Below are 19,341 nucleotides of genomic sequence, written 5' to 3' on the forward strand. Positions count from 1 at the left end.
TTATAGTAAATAATTATATTCTCCCTAAAAATATTTTTATTTTTAAGAATGTTATAGCAAAATTCTTACATAAAATACTTTAATATACTTAATTTTACTTAATATTTATATAATATATAAATATTACATACTACATAAGTATACAGATAATGTACTCATACTTCATATTAAATATATATACCAATTTAAACTTTCAGTTAGAAAAATTTAGTGTATTTTCATTTCTTATAACAAAGTTCTGTCACATAATTATTTTCTATTCCTTTTTTTACAGGTAGTAAATTTTCCTTACAAATACATAGGATCAAACCAGTCATGAGAATAAGAACTTTCTGAAATTGCTCCTTACTCTGTAACTCTGAAGAATCACATCTCATATATTGACATCTGAAGGTTTTCAAAAATAACCAAAGAGACTGTATTTTATCCCAAGACTAGTATCAATTACTCTTCTACAGCAAATAGGCTATCTTTTTTGATTTTGGGGTGGTACATAAAAAGCAGGAAGGGAGGAAATAGAGACCTGTATAGTAGCAAATGTCTTACTACTTTAAGATACCCACTTGGCTGACAGGACTATGGGAAGAGAGAGGTTCAAAGCTTTGTCCTGACTCCAAGCTCTTGCTCCCCCTGCCCCTGGCTGAGTTTTTATGGACCACACAAAAAACCTCTGAGCAAAGTTGGACAAAAAATTTTCACTCCTGGTCTATATATTCAATTAATGTATATTGATTTGAATTAAATGTCTACCGTGTAAGGCTATAAAAGGATCCAGTGATTAAATAACACTCAAGAAAATCACAGACTAGTATGGAAGGGAGATACACAGTAGGCAGCATGAAACAATTGAGATCATCATGAGAAATGAAGCAAAATTCTATGTTAGACTGTCATATAAAGAAAGAGAGCTGATATAAGAAAAGTATTTATAAAATATGCTTTAACTCATAATATCATCATAATAATAAAAAAGTAGTCATTTAGGATTAAGTCTAATGTGAATGTACATTCACATAAAATATTTCCCATTAACTACCATTATCATTTCAGAAACACCAAATTATTTAAATCATGGGCTTTAAAATCAGAACGACCTTGGTTTAAAATCTGTCTGCTCTTAATTTGTTATGTGATGTTAAAAAGTGACTTAACCTCTCTGAGCCTTAATGTCTTTACCTCACACAATTGTATAAGGATTACATTAGAGCATATGTGTAGAAAGCCTAGCTTGGCTACATTTATTAAGCAAGTATTTAATAAATGACTTTTTTATAGGCAGTCCTATGAAAATCTTTCAATAAGAATTTAGGAAACTTTTTGAAAAAATTAATAAACCTTTCATAATGCAAGTAACTCGATGTGGCTCTGTAAAATTCAGTCATCTTAAAGTGGAATATATATTAATGAAGAATTAAAATAACCCAAACAATGTAATTTTTAATTTACTTAATTTATTCATGGAGAATTAATAATGTGATGCCAATAACAATAACTCCTTATGACTGAACAGTGCATGACAGGTTGTTGTATGCATGATTATGATACCACTGGTCATTCTATTTAGATCAGTGATTCTCAAACCTGGATGCATATCTGAATCACTTGGAAGCTTTTTAGACATACAATATCTTAGTCTCAACACAAGAAATCCTGATTTAAAATTGTTCTGAGGTGGTTATTTCTTTTTTAAAGTTTTCCAGGTGATTCCAATGTACACTTAGGCTTGAGAACTACTCATTTAAATTCTCAGAAGAGTCTGATTTGCTCAAGTCATTTTTATTTGAGTCTGCTGTTAAATTCTTCACAGTAAGACAAGAGTCAATGGACAAGGACATTGTGACTTTTTTGAGAAAGAAAGGCAGCTTATCATAGTGGTTAAGAACAAGGACTCCAGTACTACACTGCCTCAGTATGAATTGTAGCCCCATCACCAAGTAGCAGTGTCCTCTTGGGAGAGTTATTTAAATCCTATGAATCTCAATTTGACCATCTGTAAATAGGCAAAATAGTATTAGTGGTATTTATAGATGTTAGTATTCAATGAGTAAATGCATCCATCGCTCAGCACTTAAGGAATGAATGAATGGCTAGCAAATAGTAAGTGCTCTACAAGTCTTTGCCAATGGTTAGGATGCCTAATGATGATTTTTATAACCAAAAGTCAGGATACTCTGTTCAAATGCAGTATTTTTCTCTAGTCTGAGTGAGTTCTAGAATAAAAAGCACTGGTTATTTAATTACTAGAATTCTACTGGACATATGAATGTAGACTATATAGTAACATAAAACTAACAGCAAAAAAACAGATGAAAAAAATTCTGTGATTACATGTTTCTGGTGTTTATAAAAGTAAAGTTACTCAAAATATTTTGTATTTCATATAATTCATTTAAAATGGTAAAGGAAAATGATTCTTTATAAAGGATTTGTACACTTTAAGTTGATAAATTACAGGACTACAGATGTAAATCACTCAAGAGTTCATTTCTTTAAAGAAGAATATCCTGATATTATGAAAAAAGGACATTGAAAATAATTGTGAGGTATGTCTTATGTAAACATATTTCTCTCCTTACTGCTAAATCATTAAACCTGAGGAAAAATGATAAGATTGTGTTGCCAAAAATACATTAAACAGGTGTGTATGTAAACATAAAATCAGAGAAATTTAGTTTTCTAATGTGCATATTCTATCCCTGGTGACCAAGAAAGTATAAAAATAAGAGTAGAATTTAGTTAAACTTGTAAGATTATATAAAAGCTCTTTTTCTAATGATAAAATTATTCTACAAATATTTTTAACTCACCCGTTTGGACCGCAATTCACTGGTCAAAGGACTAGATTCTTCAGAGGTATTTTTATTCCCTGCTTTAAGTGCATCAGGAGAAGGAACTATGAGTTTCATGTAAGTTTCCTTTTTGGCTTGATTTACCAAAGATAAAGGTTTCACATTGGACACCAATCCCGTAGACTGTATTACACTGGTGTGTTTGTTCACAGATTCCTCCTTTGCCTGAGAGCTTTGGAAAATAAATGGAAGCTGCTGTGACAAAACCTGAGGCTGCTTCTGCTGGGATTGGAATGATGAGTGAGTCTGGGGTTCAGACACAAGAGGTAATGGCTGGTGTATTCTTTTTTCCTGGGCTTTTTCAGTTGCTTTCTGTCCTTCTGCTTTTGGGTCTGAAATACCATGTAATAGCACCTGTAGATACAAATTAAAATGGAAACTTCTTAACATCTATTAAAACAGAGAACATCAAGAAGTAAAACATAGAGGGGAAAAAAGGGTACTTTAAAAAAGTATTCCTAACGACATGATAAATTATATAAAGCTCACTAAAAAATACACCAAATATCTCTCCATCTCCTATTTTTTTCTTGTGCAAAGGTAAGAACTAAAGACAATGATCAACTTTAAACTTCATAGACTTTGAGAGGTAAGAGAAATCAGTTAATTTCTAAATATGAATAATGTGTAGATACTGCCAGTGAAACTATTTACACCTACCTGGTTGTTACTTTTATGTTGTGCTTCACTCTCTGAATCAGAATCATCATCTTCACTTTCTTCAATACTTTGATCTTCTTCTTCGTCTTCCTCTAGATCATCTGAATCACTACTACTAATGCCTTCACTTGAGGTGTCTGATGATGTGCCCGAATCACTATCACTGTTGCTAGAACTTTCCATAGTTTTCTTCCTTGGTTTCTGGATAAACACAGGATTTTTAGCAAGACTTTCATTTTTGGAAAAAATTCAAGTTTCAGTAAGAAGTAAGCTGTTTTATTTTTCAATGATATTTTCAATCTCAAAATGTCATTTTACGAAAAAGTAAAAAGTCACATGTTATAAGGGTAATTATTCAACAAACTAATCAAATTAACTTACGACAGGAATTCTAATAAAAAGTATAAGCTCTGTCATGTCCAGAATATTGAAAACATATATATATGTATGTATGTGTGTGTGTGTGTGTGTGTATACACATATACATATTTTCATATATACACACTATGACTGAAATACTTCAAAATGCATGACAGGTTAAAAAGAGCAATTTACAGAACAATAATTCCATTTAGGTTAGGGTTACATACATTAACATTCTATATTTTACTATAGTCTTCTTTCTTTGTGCAGAGAGTGAGTCAATAGCCAAACACACCTTACTAGGTGCTGAACTACAATGAAGTCTGAGATAGAGTCTTTGCCTTTAAGAAACTTACATTCTAGTGGTGGCGGTGGTGGCAGGTCAGACAGATAATTAATATAAAAGCAAATGATTCTTTATAGTAAAAAAGTACTATAGAGGAGATAAAATAGGTCGAAAAAAGGATTAATGGGCTGCTTTAGTTAAGGTCAAGGAATTTAAATTTTTAATATTTCCGCATCAGAAGAGAGAAAAATATGATAAAGAGAGAGATTAATTGCTGAGACTTTTAAGATCCTATAGAACAAAGAAAATCTAAAGCTGGTGGAAAGGGACATTTGGTGATATAAAAGGAAACTTTTGTGTTTAAAGGACAGACAGTGATAGGGGATAAAAAGAGGAAAAATGACAAGATCAATTATAACTAACTAACTATATAACAATGAAAAAATTAAAATTCTGCCAGTAGGAAGACTAAAAAGGAGAAATGTTGAAACGACAGAGCAACAAGATTGAGCACAATCCAAAATTACTTAGGAACAGTTCAGTAGTGTTCACTCATAGACAAAATAAAGACCAAAATACAGAAAAATGAGCAATGAATTTCAAAAGCAACAAATTATAAAAGTTATGGTTTTTATATATATGAAATATATGACTACTAGGTTTGGGGAATAAAAGATAGTAACACACCTCTACAAGGATGCCAAGTTGAAACAAGAGTTACAGATTGCAAACCTATACTTTTTCCTTTGTGTCTTTTGAAATTTGATTTAAATCAAGTAAAACACATGAGTGAGGAGAGTCACTCCTGTTACATTCCACTTGCCATGGTACTGTGTTAATTGCTCCAAACTAGCAACTGTAATGCTTCTTCCACAGGCACACCCTTCAACAAGCTGACAGTCATTCCCTGAAATATCTCCTTCCCTCACAGCAAAGCAGAGAGTGAACTGGAAAAAGGGAAATTGCACGACGAGAAAGACCAAAGTAGAGATTAAAGGGAAACAACAGTAATACAATAATTTTCAGCCTATCATTTATTTGACAGAGAAACAGATCCTTCTTTGCAACACAAATCTGTTATGAGTTTCTAAGCATGTATATAGCAAGGCTATGAAAATCATAAGGAATCGAAACTGAAGTTACCACTTTCAGTTTTAGTTTTAGTAGGGGCTCGGTAAGGAAAGGAATGAGGGAGCTATAGTGGTTTGGCAGAAAAAAACTCCTATTTCAATGTCCATGTAACTGTGTGGTTTTTATTTAAAGGCAGCATGACAGATGGATCCTACATGCCTCAAGAGTGGGTCTGGAGGTGCAGGTCCTAAAGCTTTAGGGTGCATAACATTCACTTGTAGAACTTGCCACAACCAGCAGATTCCTGGGTTCCAACTCCAAACAAGGCACAGGGATCTGCATTAACAAGTACTTAATGTGGTACTGATGCAGGTGGTCTTTGCAGAGCATACCCTAGTGAGCAAAGAGCTCGTGCTTCTATAAGGTAACAAATTTAATCTCCATATTAAAAAAAAGTAGATGTGAGTAGACAAGTTCAGGTCTTAAAGAATAAGACAAAAATGAGTTTTTGTACCACCGGTTTCATCTCCTTAGTCCCTTTTAGTGTGTGTGTGTGGTGAGGTGTGCAGTTCCTTTGCATTCACATAATTAGGCAGTATTTTTTTTCTGTCACTTAAACATTTTAAAAATGAGTCTTTTAGGTTCATAAAAAGTGAACAAAGTAGCGTTTATTAATTCCTCTTGCGCCAACCCCATCCAATCTAGGGAAGCTTTTCAGAACGCTCTCCTTGAACTTTCATTTCACTGTATATTTATTTCTTTCAATAGCAAAACAAATACATATTCAAGGCTATTATGTACCAGGCATAGTTGCTCTAGTGTCTGGGGATACAAGGGTGTGACAAACAGATAGCAACTCTGCTCTCGTGGGAACAGGGAGAAGAGAATCAACAAACAACATGAATAAGTGCTTTTAGTGATAAATATCATGACTAAAACAGGATAATTGGATAGACAGTGTGTGCTGGGGCGGGGGATGAAGATTTAGATGAAGTCATCAGGTAAGACTCTTCTGAGCAGAGGTCTAAATCGAGAGCAAGAGCCAGTCATATAAAGACAAAAGAGCCTTTCATGACAGGGGGAACAGCAAAGGCAAAAGCCGTGAGCTGGAAACAAGGCTGACGTGTTCACAGAATGAAAAACTCAGCTGGACCTGCTCCAGCACAGGAACCCGGGAGAGAACTGTAGGAAGTGAGGGTGGATGGTCTGGCAGGGGTCAGACCATACAGGGTCTCATAGGCCATGACAAGGATTTTATTCTGAGTGGGATAGGAAACTATTAGAGGGAGTGATAACATATGACATTTTAAAATCATAAAAAAAATCACTTATATTTTTAAAAGACTGTTACAGCTGCTGTGGTAACAATAACTAATATGGCAGCAGGAGAGGAACTCAATCTTGAATTGTCTTATTTTGTTCTCAACAGTCTGTATGTGTATTTTAGTTTGTGTTGACTTACTTTGTTTACTTGTTTAATTTAAAATATCTATATTTATTCTAAATACACATGTAGACTATATGAGAAAATTGGACTTAATCAATGATGTTCAATGAGCATTACTGAGATAAGTAACCCCTGCCCCCCAAGGAGGGATTCTCAAAATTAGCTGAATTTTTCAAACTGCATATGAAAAAGGGTTCATAAAGTAATTTTTTTAAAGAAGTTTTTGAAAAAGAAACACATTGGGTAAAAGAAGAGTTTTTTTTATTCAATTCCAACTCCCTTCATCTTCATTGTACTTGAAACATCTGCTACCACGAGTTCATGCCTGACCATGTATTATTCAAAGGTACTTTTCTGAAGTCTTAGGTTCTAGAATCCTTCACATTGATAGCCAATCTCCCACAAGTGCTATTTCTATGTAGAGGTATACAGATACCCCTATGGTACTTAGAATTTCTTTATTTATATCATTAAAGTGGTGACTTTGTAAGCTTTTAATACCTGCTTCTGGAAATACTTTTTACTTTAACAGCACTGATTTTGTTTAGGAATGTCAATATAGATTTCTCATTAGAACTAAGGACAGGGTCTGTTTCATATCCATTCCTCCAAAGTCTTGCCTTTTACATTGTGGGGCACTGAGGATATTAGATTTTTCTAATTTTAGCACTATTTCTGAGAGGTAGGATAGTGTAAGGTTTAAAAACAAGAACGTTTAACATTTAGAAATATAAAAAGAGAGATAAATCCCATGATATGATGTCTAGGACCTGCTTCAAAATACTATGGGAGCAAGGAGTGGGTGGTGTTTCAGTCAGTGCCTGGCATGCAGAGAAGCTGGCAGCAGGGCAGAGAAGGTCTTCGGAGCTCACACTAATGGGAATGCCCTTGAAACACAGCATAAGAAGTATAGTAAAGAGCAGCTGGAAGAGGAACAGGTAGAAAGTTGACCCTGAAACCTGTGTCCCTGGAAGGAAAACAACTAAGAGTCTTTTTATCACATTTGCTTAAGTGCTCAGTGGGGTGGCTTGAAGAGGAAAGGAAATATTTGTCTTGCGGCCCAATTACAGTCCTGCTGAGATTCTGTGATGGGTATCCTTAGGTTTTGTGGGTCACCAGATGACCTCCCCGCAGACCCTTCTGTGTCTCGCTATGTTCTGGAAAACATTTATTTTCTGTTGAGAAGGGAATTGAAAGCTCTAGAGCTAGTACTTCTATAAAATATGCTGGACAAAAGGAAAGAACCCTTTATTTGTTCAGTTGATCCTGAATACATGGAACTTGATGCTGTCTTGAAAAAGGACAAAGAAAATTTTGATAAAATATCTCCTTAGGATTAAAAATTGGAGCCTGGGAGGCATGTTGTTCAGATATAAATTTCAGATCAGTGCTATTTGCAACTAGTGGCTACTCCTGTCTTGACCTTGCTACAGTGTGCCAGAAGCTTCCCAGTCCCCTTATATTACAGCTGAGATGATGAAGAAAGTGATGTTGCAGGATCACAAACTGTTCACTCTCTTTCTCCTAAAAATCAGGCCCTGAAAGTTGGTTTTTATAAAATGTAGACAAGAAGACACTGCTCTCTTATTATCTTTGTTTTCAAAATGTGTGTAGATGCTAAGGCTTTAACTCAGAATAAACTAAGACCTCTCACTCAAGAAGAAATTACAAACAGGAGCAGACTAAATTCACTGATATGGGTGCACTTACTAGAAATTCTGGATATAATGTGTTAGTTCACTGTAGCTGGAGGTATCTCAGCTTCCTTTGTTGGATGAATAAATCTGGACTCAGTGGTGACCCATATTTAATAAAGTTGAAATGCCACAGCTTCCCTGGCATAATGTGGAAGAGGAATTCCAAAGGCTTAGAGTGACCAGTATATTGGAGTGAATTTATCTCATGCAATCTGCATACCCACCCTATTTCTGATTCTGCTTCTATAGCAGACAAGTTCTAGTCAGGAGGCAGAAACCACATTAGCAATTTGAACAGGGAAATTTTATCATAAAGAAATAACAACCAGTAACAGAATATGAACTAAGAGGGAAGGAGACCTCTAAAGAATACTAGAATAGCAGATGTAGGGAATAGCCACTTCCTGTAGGACTGAGGTAGAGTACCAAAATGAAGAAAAACTTGGAAAAGGGTCTCTCTCCTCCAACCCCCCATTCACCCAAGGCTGCGCTTCAGACTTTGCCAGAAAGGATGCAGCTGTTGACCACTGGATGGCAGAGAAGCTCACTGAGGTATGACAGATCAAGTCTGGTACACAAAAAACACTACCTGCTGGAGTGCCAGAAAAACTTGCTGGGATCCTGCCAGCAAGGGTGCTAGTAAAATTGGCTAGAAAGCCAACCACTGGCATCCCAGTGAAGCTCACTAATAAGCTGCCTGCTGGGATGTCTGTGAAACTCCCTAGACGGTGTGCAATACTGAGTCTCCTGAACTCCACGGGCAGAACAGCTGCCAGCTGGTGAGGAAGCCACCCACTGACAGCCACAGTATAAGAAGAAGAAAACACTTTAACCAGGAACAGAAACCCTTTCCTCCCCACTTTTCTCCAGGATCCTCTATGGACAAGGTCTAACATTGTGCCCACTGGCAAAGGAGAAAAGGGTGAATTCAGAGCTGAGAAGCATTAAATTGATAACCTGCACAGTTGGGGTTATGATGAAATAAAATTGGCCACAAGGTAGTAACTGTTGAAATTGAATAATGGGTACACAGGATTATTATGCTAGTCTATCTAACTTTGTATATTTGAAATTCTCAATAATGAAAGATTTTTTGTTTTTGTTGTCCTAAAGCATGAGCTCTGGAGTTAACCTGCCTGACTTCAAATCCTAACTCCTTAATGACCAACTATTTTGGGGCTCTTTTTCCCCATTTGTAATAACAGTACCTACCTCACAAGGAGCATAGGGAAAACAGAAATAGACATTACATGCAAAGCAGTTAGAGCAGAGCTGGTATGAATTAAGTTCTCAATACATCTTAGCTATTATTACTATTTGTATTATTTATACTGGTGCTGGTAGCTTTAATATTTTAAGATATGTAATATTAAAACCACTCCATAAAATAAATATCTGGAAAAACAGGAATTGATAATTCATAAAAAGTTATTCCATAGATTCAGGTGGTTTGACCTTTAGAATACTTATACGCAGAACTGTTATATGTTTGTCCTTCAAGGAATAACTTACCTTATCTTTGATTTTGTCAGCTCTAGCATCCAAAGGCTGGGATTTGTTTTGCTCCTGACTACATTTTCGATTTCCTCCACCTGAGCTTATACTTTTAGTTTGGCCCACAGAACTTGAAGCAGTAGTAGATAGTACAGATGTGTTGATACCAGATACAGATGATGTACTGTTTCCATTTATTGACCCATTTACACCTCGAAAATAAAAATAAATGTTTATACAAGAGAATATTATTCAGCCTTATAAAGGAATAAAGTAATGATATATGCTACAATGTGAATGACTCTTGAAAACATTATGCTAAGTGAAAGAAGCCAGACACAAAAGGTCACATATTGTGTGAGTCCATCTATATGAGATATTCACAATAAGTAAATCCACAGAGATAGAATGCAAGCTAGTGGTTGCCAGGGACTGGGAGAGAGAATAATAGGGAGAAACTCCTTCATGGGTATGAGGTTTCCTCTTGGGGTGATGAAAACGTTTTGAAACTAGATAGAGGTGGTTGTTGCACAACACTGAGAATACATTAAATGTCACCGAACTGTTGACTTTAAAATGGTTAATTTTATATTTATGTGAATTTCACTCAATTAAAAAGTGTTTAGAAAGATAATTAAATGCAAGTATCCTCCCCTTCAGAGCAAACGCCACAAACACATAAGTGAAAAGGAGAATAACCCATCTAAAATGATATTATATTTGCAAATGTATTCCAACAACAGTTATCAACTATAAAAATAATAATGGTAATTTAAAAGAAAAAGGAGTACTAAAATATTAGTTTTAATGAATTTAATACTTAATTACAGAAGAAGTAATATATTATATTGAATTACACAAAGGAGGTACTGAGATACAGAGGAAAAAGCAGTAAGTCAAGCTGGGAGTTAGAAATCCTGGGTTCAAATTCTGTTATACAAAGTCGACACGTAAGCAGTATTTCCTTGAATAACTTATTTTACCTTGGCTGCAAAACAAGAATGCTGCTAGTCTCAAAGAGTGATTATAAGGACAAGTGTGAAAGTGTCTAGCACAATGCTCTATAACTGTTATTAAACCTGAACTCTACCGAAAACAGGTACTAGAATGGAGGATTTGTACTACTTCACTTAAGTTTTAACATGGATACCTTTTTCAGGACCATTTCGGTTACTTTTTCCTGAAGTCCTTGAATGGAATGAAGAAGAATCATGATTCTGGGCTGGAGGAGCAAACAGTGGTGGGATTCCCAGTAACGGGGGAAAGAAGGTTGCCCCTGCACGAGTATGAACATCCGTTGTTCGCCACCATTCTGCACCTCAAAATCAAACACCAAACAAGCAAAAAGACTTGAATTAATTTCCTAGTTACTTTACAGTGCTTTTTATATTTCATTCCTGAAAAAAAATTCAAGTTTCATCTTGGATTAGAATTGCTAAATTATACGTAGTTCTGATTATCCTTCCAACTGTAAGACAGCTGATTAGCAGTTATGTACTCATCATTTCTCTCATTAAGACAGTATCCAAACATCTTTACTTAGCATCTTCCTTGAGTTCAAGTTTAGGAAGAACAAGTTAGTCTATGGTTTTAAAAATAAAATGGGACAGTTGGAATATTAAAGAACTATTTGACTCTTTGATGACTTACATAATAATTTTTCTAAATTAATAAAGAAATAGAATATATAGGAATATACTCATCTATTTTAAATCCTTAGAACTTAAGGTTATTATCTACAACTTATGTTAAGAATATCCTCCAATTACATACAAAATAAATCTGGCTTTGATAAATCAGGTGGTTTAAATAATAATACAAAGACCACTGTAATCCAGCATACCTCAAGTGTTTTTATGGAAGAAAACATTCTATACTCAAACAAAATAATAATGATGGCAAAATGAGTAAGCCTTTCTTCCTTTTTTTTGGGTCTAAGAAATGAAAAGTGCTTCAAAGATTTCCAAAACAAGTTAAGTCACATTAAAATATGAAAGATTTTTAAAGTTTCTTCCCTAAATTAAGAAAGCCTGAATTTTATTTATACTTCCCCTCATCAATTACAGATAACAATGATTGTTTTATCAATGTAAACTGACTAAATGGTAGAAAATCATCAAATGCAATTTAGATATTCAAACAGTGGCTTTTAGTTAAAACTTTTATAAAAGGAGAGAGGCCAAATTTTATAAAATATATTATTCAGGGAAGGGTGAAGATTAAGAAGAGATTTGAAAATAATCAAAAGGAAAGTCTTGTATTGCCCCATCTAAAATCTCAGAGAGAATATTTTCCAATTGGCTAACCAGCCAGATAACCAATCAGTTATTACCTTTCACGCTAACCTTCCAAGATATATGGTATACTTTTCATCGATCGTGACAACCACAAAAAAATTAGAAGAAAAACCCTCAATGATATAGTATGGGAAAAATTCAATATTGTTAGTGTATTATATTATAATATGATCGTTAAAGCTTTTCTAGGAATATTTCTTCATTAAAAATAAGATGCAAAGCAGTGTGCACCTTCATTATCTAAAGACTAAATTTAGTTAAAAAAAAGCGAAATGTTCATGGTAGCTGACATTTTGAAAGGTCTAAAAAACAGTATAAGCAGAAAACTGCAAAATCTATTCTTCTGCACTGCAGGAAGGCGCTGCTAGTGAAATGACACCAATGTATATTCAGCAGTGCCTGAATGATGGGAACTGAACCAAGAATAACTATACAAAACCATTAATCATTTATCTACTGTTTAGATGAAAGAACTGTATTTAGATGGGAAGAAAAACTATGCATTTGGGGCTTGTATCAGCACAGCTGGAATCTACTGTTATTTACAGGTTTGAAAACTAGGTTCCACATAGCTGATAAAAAAGAACTGAGGTTTCCTGAAATATTTATATTACTTAAAACAGAGTCCATAATTAAAGCATTACAGTTGAATGTACAGACTTTGTAGACAACAAACAAATCAGTAAGGTAATCAAAGTGTAGTAACACTCAAATATTTTAGACATAAACTCAGAAAAAAACATAAAAATGTACTTTAGAATGTCGATGGTGAATGAGCACACAATAGGGATTAGAAAAAAAATTAGAAAATGTGTATATTATAAATAAGGTGACACCATGAGTAAAAAAAAACAAGTAAATAAAATCAATCAAATAAAAAGATGAAAATGGTAGAGCTTCTGATCAGACTTCACAAACATCTAAAATTTCATGGGAAATAATAGAATTTTTGTTAAGTGATGAGCTTATTTATCTTTCAAATTTAAGAAAATAAAAAACAAAATTTATTCACTCATAAACTACCTTGTTGATAAAATGAAATATACAAAATAAGAATTACATAAACCAGGACATGATGAATTTCTCAGTGCATTCAAAGGTGGTAACAGCATAGTAAGCAACATTAATCATATTCAACTGGAAGATTCTAATGTTTCAGAGGATATATTGAATCTCAATTTGAATCTAGAAGACATGGCAGAATTTTTAAATCTTTCATACTTGATTGAGCCAGATACTTTACAAAACTTTATGATAATATAATATAAAAACATAATGATTAAAAATTATAAGTATTTTAAAAGAAATTACCATGAAATACTATTTCAACATAAAATGGGAATATTTTTATTATAGTAGTATCTGTTAAGTAATTTTGCATGTTGATTTAATCACCTGAAATGTAGACTAATTAAGTGTATAATATTTAAAAATAAACTATTCTTCATTTAAAATTCCTAGCAATTTCTTCTTGTGTGTTCTCATTATTTAGTAAGTCATTTAAAAATTTTGGCATTTTGGTTACCCTTTTGAATAAAGCCAATTATAGAGAATTTAAATTTAAGTTATTATATAAAATATACAATTTAAACAAACGAATCCTCTAAAACTAGGCATAGTCTGTTCATTTGGCAAAAATGTATGCTTACGAAGGCATACTTTTACCACTAAAGACTCTGTCTTGTAATTGTTTATCCATATCCCTAAAACTATAAGCAACATAACAAATACTATGTTAGTGTATTCCTCAGGGCTTGGGTTAGTGCACAGAAAATAGCAGATACTCAAAGAACTTTGTATAATAAATGAATGAGTGAATAGTTTATATAGGCTAGGGAAGTTATTAGATTTTTTTTCTATGCAGTGGAAGTATCAATATTACTGAAGTCAAGATGAGTAACTCTTTACACCTGTTGACTTTTCCAGTGCAGAAAGTATTTGATTTTAATAGTACAATAATTACATTGTATTTTAAAAATGCTCAAAAGTAATACTATATATATATATATCAGTCTATATCAAATATAATAAACTATGATAAAACACTTTAAAAAATTTAAGATACTAGTAACTATCTGTATTACTATTATCTATTTTGATTTTTATTTAGCAATCCTATGTTTTACTGAACATCTATTGAATGCTCATTTGCTAAGAAACCATGCTTAAAACTGACTGTGAAATAAATTCCTACACTATTTTCAAAGCAAATGTTAAGACTTAGTTTAAGATTTGAACTTTTTTAGCCATATTACTCCTCCTCACCAATCCCTCTCTGAATTAAAGAAATAATATGACTTAACGAAATAATACTTGAAATATACATTTAACCATCTTTCCACTCTACACATATAATTCAAACAAGATATTTGTTTCCTTTTAAATAAGCACTTGACAAGAGAAAAAAAATGATGGCTACCAATTATATACTGATTATGTAAACTGAATACTGCATTCAACACTGAGCATGGCTTATTTCCTTTAATCTTCACAAGAACCCCAAGAGGCAGACACTATCATTATTATCATTATCCTCATTTTTCAGATGAGAAAATTGAGGCTGAGAGGTCAAATTACTTGTTCAATCAAGGTCACGCAGCTAAAAGGTAGCAAAGCCAGATTTAAATTCAGATCTATTTGTCTCTGAATTATGCTCTAATTTGTAAACTTTTTTACATTAACACTAAATCATGCATCCTTTACTTAAATTTAATAAAGTTAATCACTGGAAACACATTAAAGTTTAGACTTTCAAAATAATATAACAAGACAAATTATAGCATGTTTAAGTTAAGATTAAATTGCTCTTACTGAACTCCTGAATTCTCATAATCTGTAGAATTTGAGATAATTCTGGCCATCTTGCCATGTAAGTGGTTCAAATCTATGGCTGCTTTAATGAAGTAAGGAAAAAATAGAAATCTAAGAGCCAAGTTCATCTTACTTACAAAATACAGAGAAATGAGAACTCAAAATAAAAGTATATTCCTTATAAGAACTGGACCTTAGTTTTCCATTGTAAGTTAAATAATAAAACTGAGAAAAATTCATCAAGCTCTACACTTCCAATACATACACTTTTCTACTTCAATAAAAAGCATGAGAAAAACTTGGCCTAAATATTCACTTTTGTGGCAGATGTCTATTTCTCTAGCTCAACACTTGAATACCTAATTAACTGCATTGCCATCTAGCACATATAGTGTACTTTCGTTTTGCATGTAAAAAGGTGAGCCAATTCTTGCACAAGAGTTTTAATATACCAGGCATTAGACTATTCCTTTTGTTCAATTTAATAAACAAATTAATGCTTGAACATTTTCAAGCTTTCCTCCTTTCCTTGAACACTGTTTATAACAGATGTTTACCTGGAAAAGACGCTAGTTGGGGATGTGCGGCTAAGGCTGTGGGTGTACCAAGTGTCCCCAAACCACCAAATTCTGAATGCCCTGAGCTGGCTGAATGTAGACCAAAGACTGGGTGGCTGACCATTGGGAAGGCACTCGACACTGTGGACAGGTTAAACGGTTGATCCCCAGCTGCTCTGAATAAATGTCCTGGGAGGGAAAAAAACACACTTAAAGTTGTACTATAAAAACAGGTGAGATTTATCTGATTTCAGCGTTCATAGTTTAAAATTTATAATAATTTCTTATCCATTAAATTTTTATTATACATTTTTTCCTTTGCATTTCTGTTCTTCAAACCCTATAGAATAAGATGTTTCTAGAAACATGAAAGTACTCTAAAAATAATTAAAATGAATCGTATAACCTTATTTACTTTGAATTTTGAGATCTCAGAAAATGCCTTAAGTAAATAATTTTCACTAATTATAAAATCTGACCTGCAGAAGTGAGGCAAACTTTCTGCTAATACATGTACATTAACATACTGTCAAATTTTTCTACTGATAAGAAGGAAGATAAAAACATCCTATTAGTATAAAGTTGAAAATCAAGAAAATAAACCCAGAATCTGTCACCAGGTCATTACTCAAATTGTCATACACTCTAGGGAAAGAGTTCTTACTTTCCATGTGCCAGAATTAAAGAAGGTATGTTCTCTAACCAACATCTTTTAGGTGAAGATAGTTGATACCAAAAAGGGATTATATTCTAGGCTGATGAAGCAATATATCCAACAACATAAAGATTTAATAAATAACTAGATTAAATAAAAAGATTTAATTTATTTCTAAGTGCATCCAAAAGTGCTTATCAATATAAAAATCATTTTGAAACTTCCTGATAGAAAGTTCACATTCAATTCAAATGTGTGAGTTTTCAATCTCTACTCTTACTCTAAAAGACTTTAAGAACTAAGTGTCATAACCCCAAGTTGAAGTGTTATACAATCAAAAAAAGAACTTATTTTTCATAGTTTGTAGGGATTTGGCAGAAGATTTGTTAATACTTGGAAATCTTCCTTTTATTTCTAGGAAAGAATTAAGCTTCCCTGGTTTGATACTATAAAAACAGAACATCAAAACCCATACTCCAGGCTACCTTAAGAATTTACTGTGTGAAAGGTACTGTGCTGTGTTAAAATAAATGCAAGGCTTCCTTATTATCCCCTCTTTATATCAGACCTGACTATGCATTGCAATTTAGTTTCAGCACAATATATTTGAAATAAATTTTAAAATGTAGTTAAAAATAAGCACACTTTTTGCTATCATTTAGTTATCAACAAAACCTCTCCTCTTTGCTTTTTTTATTCTCTGAAAACTAAGAGGAAGTCACCAAAGAGGTCAAAGTGTATGCTCACTGACTAAAATAAACCCTACATTCTTTACTAAAATAACACTATATTTTTTATTGAAGTATTAAGATTAAAATAGATTTAATCAAAAGGTCTTGTATCAGCCTATAAGGTAAAAAGTTCTGATTGAGGGCTGAGGTCCCACTATAACAAAACAATAAGTAGATCATACAGGGAAGATCCTCAAAGTGCCTTTACAAGGCAGGCCCACAAAGAAACTGAGGGTGGAGGACAAGGGAAGGACACAAACTTGGTTATATTTTCTAAGTCAGCCAATCTTTGTTCTTTTCACCAAAGCCTAAACAGAAAATTTGTGAATTTGGTACTTTTGTGCAGAGTTCTAGACTGCATTAGCACTGAAGCTGAGTCAAAGCAAAATAGGACATGCTACTGGAAAAAAGGAGGTTACTCAAGTATCACTATTTTTAAGACTAGTGCTATGGCACCAGAAAGACTGTATAAATTTTTTTTTTTGGGGGGGGATACAAATTCTCGAAAACTTAGCTAATTTTTCTTAAAAAATGAGCCTGTAACATTAAGAACCAGTATTATTTTCACATGTGAATCCATATAAAATCCCCAGTTCTCACTAATCAATTCAACTTCCTGAATCAGATGTCCTTAATCAGATGTTTTATTTATAAACATACTATGATCAGTTACATTTCTTTCTACATTAGTTTTCTTGATAAGCAAACTGAACTGAATATTCCAGCTTCTGGGTTTTAGAATCAATTTTCATTTATATTTGAAAAAATAATTATTCTTAAATTACATTTGTCAAATATAACAAAATATTATAAAAATTCAAAACATTGAAATTATTAAGGGTCAGAAACTGATAGAAATACTTCTACAATAGCTAACTGATTGGTAGTAAGCAGCATTCTTAGACATATAGTTAAAACATTAATTTTCTTACTGTAAAGAAGTAAATGAGCTTAAACTTTGGAGTCATATGAACAGAAAACATGAGTAATACCTAAATGAAGTTTGTCACTCTTGCAGCAGTAATTAAAAGCCAATCTTAAACAATTTGATAACAAAAAAAGTTCTTTTTTAACTGTAAACAGTGGTATCTAGAAAGAGCTGAGCAGAAAATTTCAACAAAATATGAGCTTTATTCACCATAGATTCAAATGGAAACTAAAAATTACAGTCTTGTACACAGAGTTGTATCCATGCCTGGTAAAATTACGAAGAAGTTACCTAACTCTATTTTCTTATTCTTTCTTACAAAACTCTTGTTGAAGATGATTAAAGCATAGAAAGCACTCAAGTGACAATGGAATCTATAAGGCCTACTCCTTGTTGGTAAGAAAAAAAATTCACTTTTGTATACTAAAGAAGACTAGGACCACATTATAATGATTATAGTGATACCATGCATTATTAAAAATATACATTAGAGACTTCCTCTGCTATATATGGACAGTGTTATACCACAGAAGGGAAATAATTTCATACTACATTAAATAATCTTTGCTAAATTTTTGGCCTATATAGCAAGAATCTAGAAGTCAGTGATATTACAAAAAAAGTATATCTTTCTCATAAGAGGTTCTATAATACTATATATAAATAATTTCAGTATTATTTTCCCACCACCTTTAAGAAAAAAGTTACACTTTCATGTAAAAATCTTCCAGAATTATTCTGTTCTTTATTCAACAGTTTTTAGTAATTCAGACACTTCATGAACGTATCTATTAAGTACCAGTTGTCATGTTTAGTAATTAGCATACTAGATTATAAGACATAACCCCTAGCCTCAAGGAATTCATGGTTTGAACATAATTTAAATAGTGTAAGACTGTTTTTACCCCACAATGTATTAAACAACTTAGCTAATATTTTAATATTATAAACTGGTACGTCATACAGGACTCAGTAACAGATCCTAAATACCTAAAACAATGTCTTGTACATCGTATACATACAATAAATATCTGCTGAATGAATCAATTTATTACTCATTAAGAGCAGAAGAGGCACACCCATGGGACTGATTCCCAAGGCCTTCATCAGAATAGGAGGTTATGTTGAATCTTCATTTAAACTTGCAAAGATGCGTCTCACTAGTTTCCTTTTGCCTTACTTCACCAACCCCTAGTCCTATTTTTTTTTAAATTACCATTTGGCCTTTTATTTCTCCTTGATTCCATTTAGGTCACATGTTGGAATTGATCACACAAAATTCTACCATATCCAAGATCTTACACTCTTTAAAGTTTTAGTCTAACTACAATGTCCACATTTCCATTTCCTTATTTTGCAGCATGACCTTTTGTCTCTCCCAATCTTCTACCACTCCTATGACCCTATCTATTTCCTTCTCTCTCCATTCTATCTCACCATTTCTCCTGGTTAATCTTGAAAGAAAATTCTTATACTTGTATGTCTACTTCCTCCT

General features: G+C 33.1%; 1 protein-coding gene across 24 annotated transcripts in view; it reads right to left on the reverse strand.

Annotated features, from left to right (window-relative positions):
- Positions 1 to 19,341, reverse strand: part of BAZ2B (bromodomain adjacent to zinc finger domain 2B) — a 290,588-nt gene that overhangs the window by 91,336 nt on the left and 179,911 nt on the right. For 18 of the 24 annotated variants that reach the window (XM_032479524.1, XM_032479525.1, XM_032479527.1 and 15 more), the window contains 5 exons: positions 15,533 to 15,721; positions 11,018 to 11,185; positions 9,886 to 10,079; positions 3,510 to 3,710; positions 2,808 to 3,203 (listed from right to left, as the gene is read on the reverse strand). In XM_032479524.1, coding sequence (XP_032335415.1) covers positions 2,808 to 3,203; positions 3,510 to 3,710; positions 9,886 to 10,079; positions 11,018 to 11,185; positions 15,533 to 15,721 — 1,148 coding nt within the window. The remainder of the gene's footprint in view (positions 1 to 2,807; positions 3,204 to 3,509; positions 3,711 to 9,885; positions 10,080 to 11,017; positions 11,186 to 15,532; positions 15,722 to 19,341) is intronic. The other 6 variants (XM_032479547.1, XM_032479543.1, XM_032479533.1 and 3 more) reach the window with 3 other exon arrangements.

This window comes from Camelus ferus, chromosome 5, assembly GCF_009834535.1.
Source record: "Camelus ferus isolate YT-003-E chromosome 5, BCGSAC_Cfer_1.0, whole genome shotgun sequence".
NCBI lineage: Eukaryota > Metazoa > Chordata > Mammalia > Artiodactyla > Camelidae > Camelus > Camelus ferus.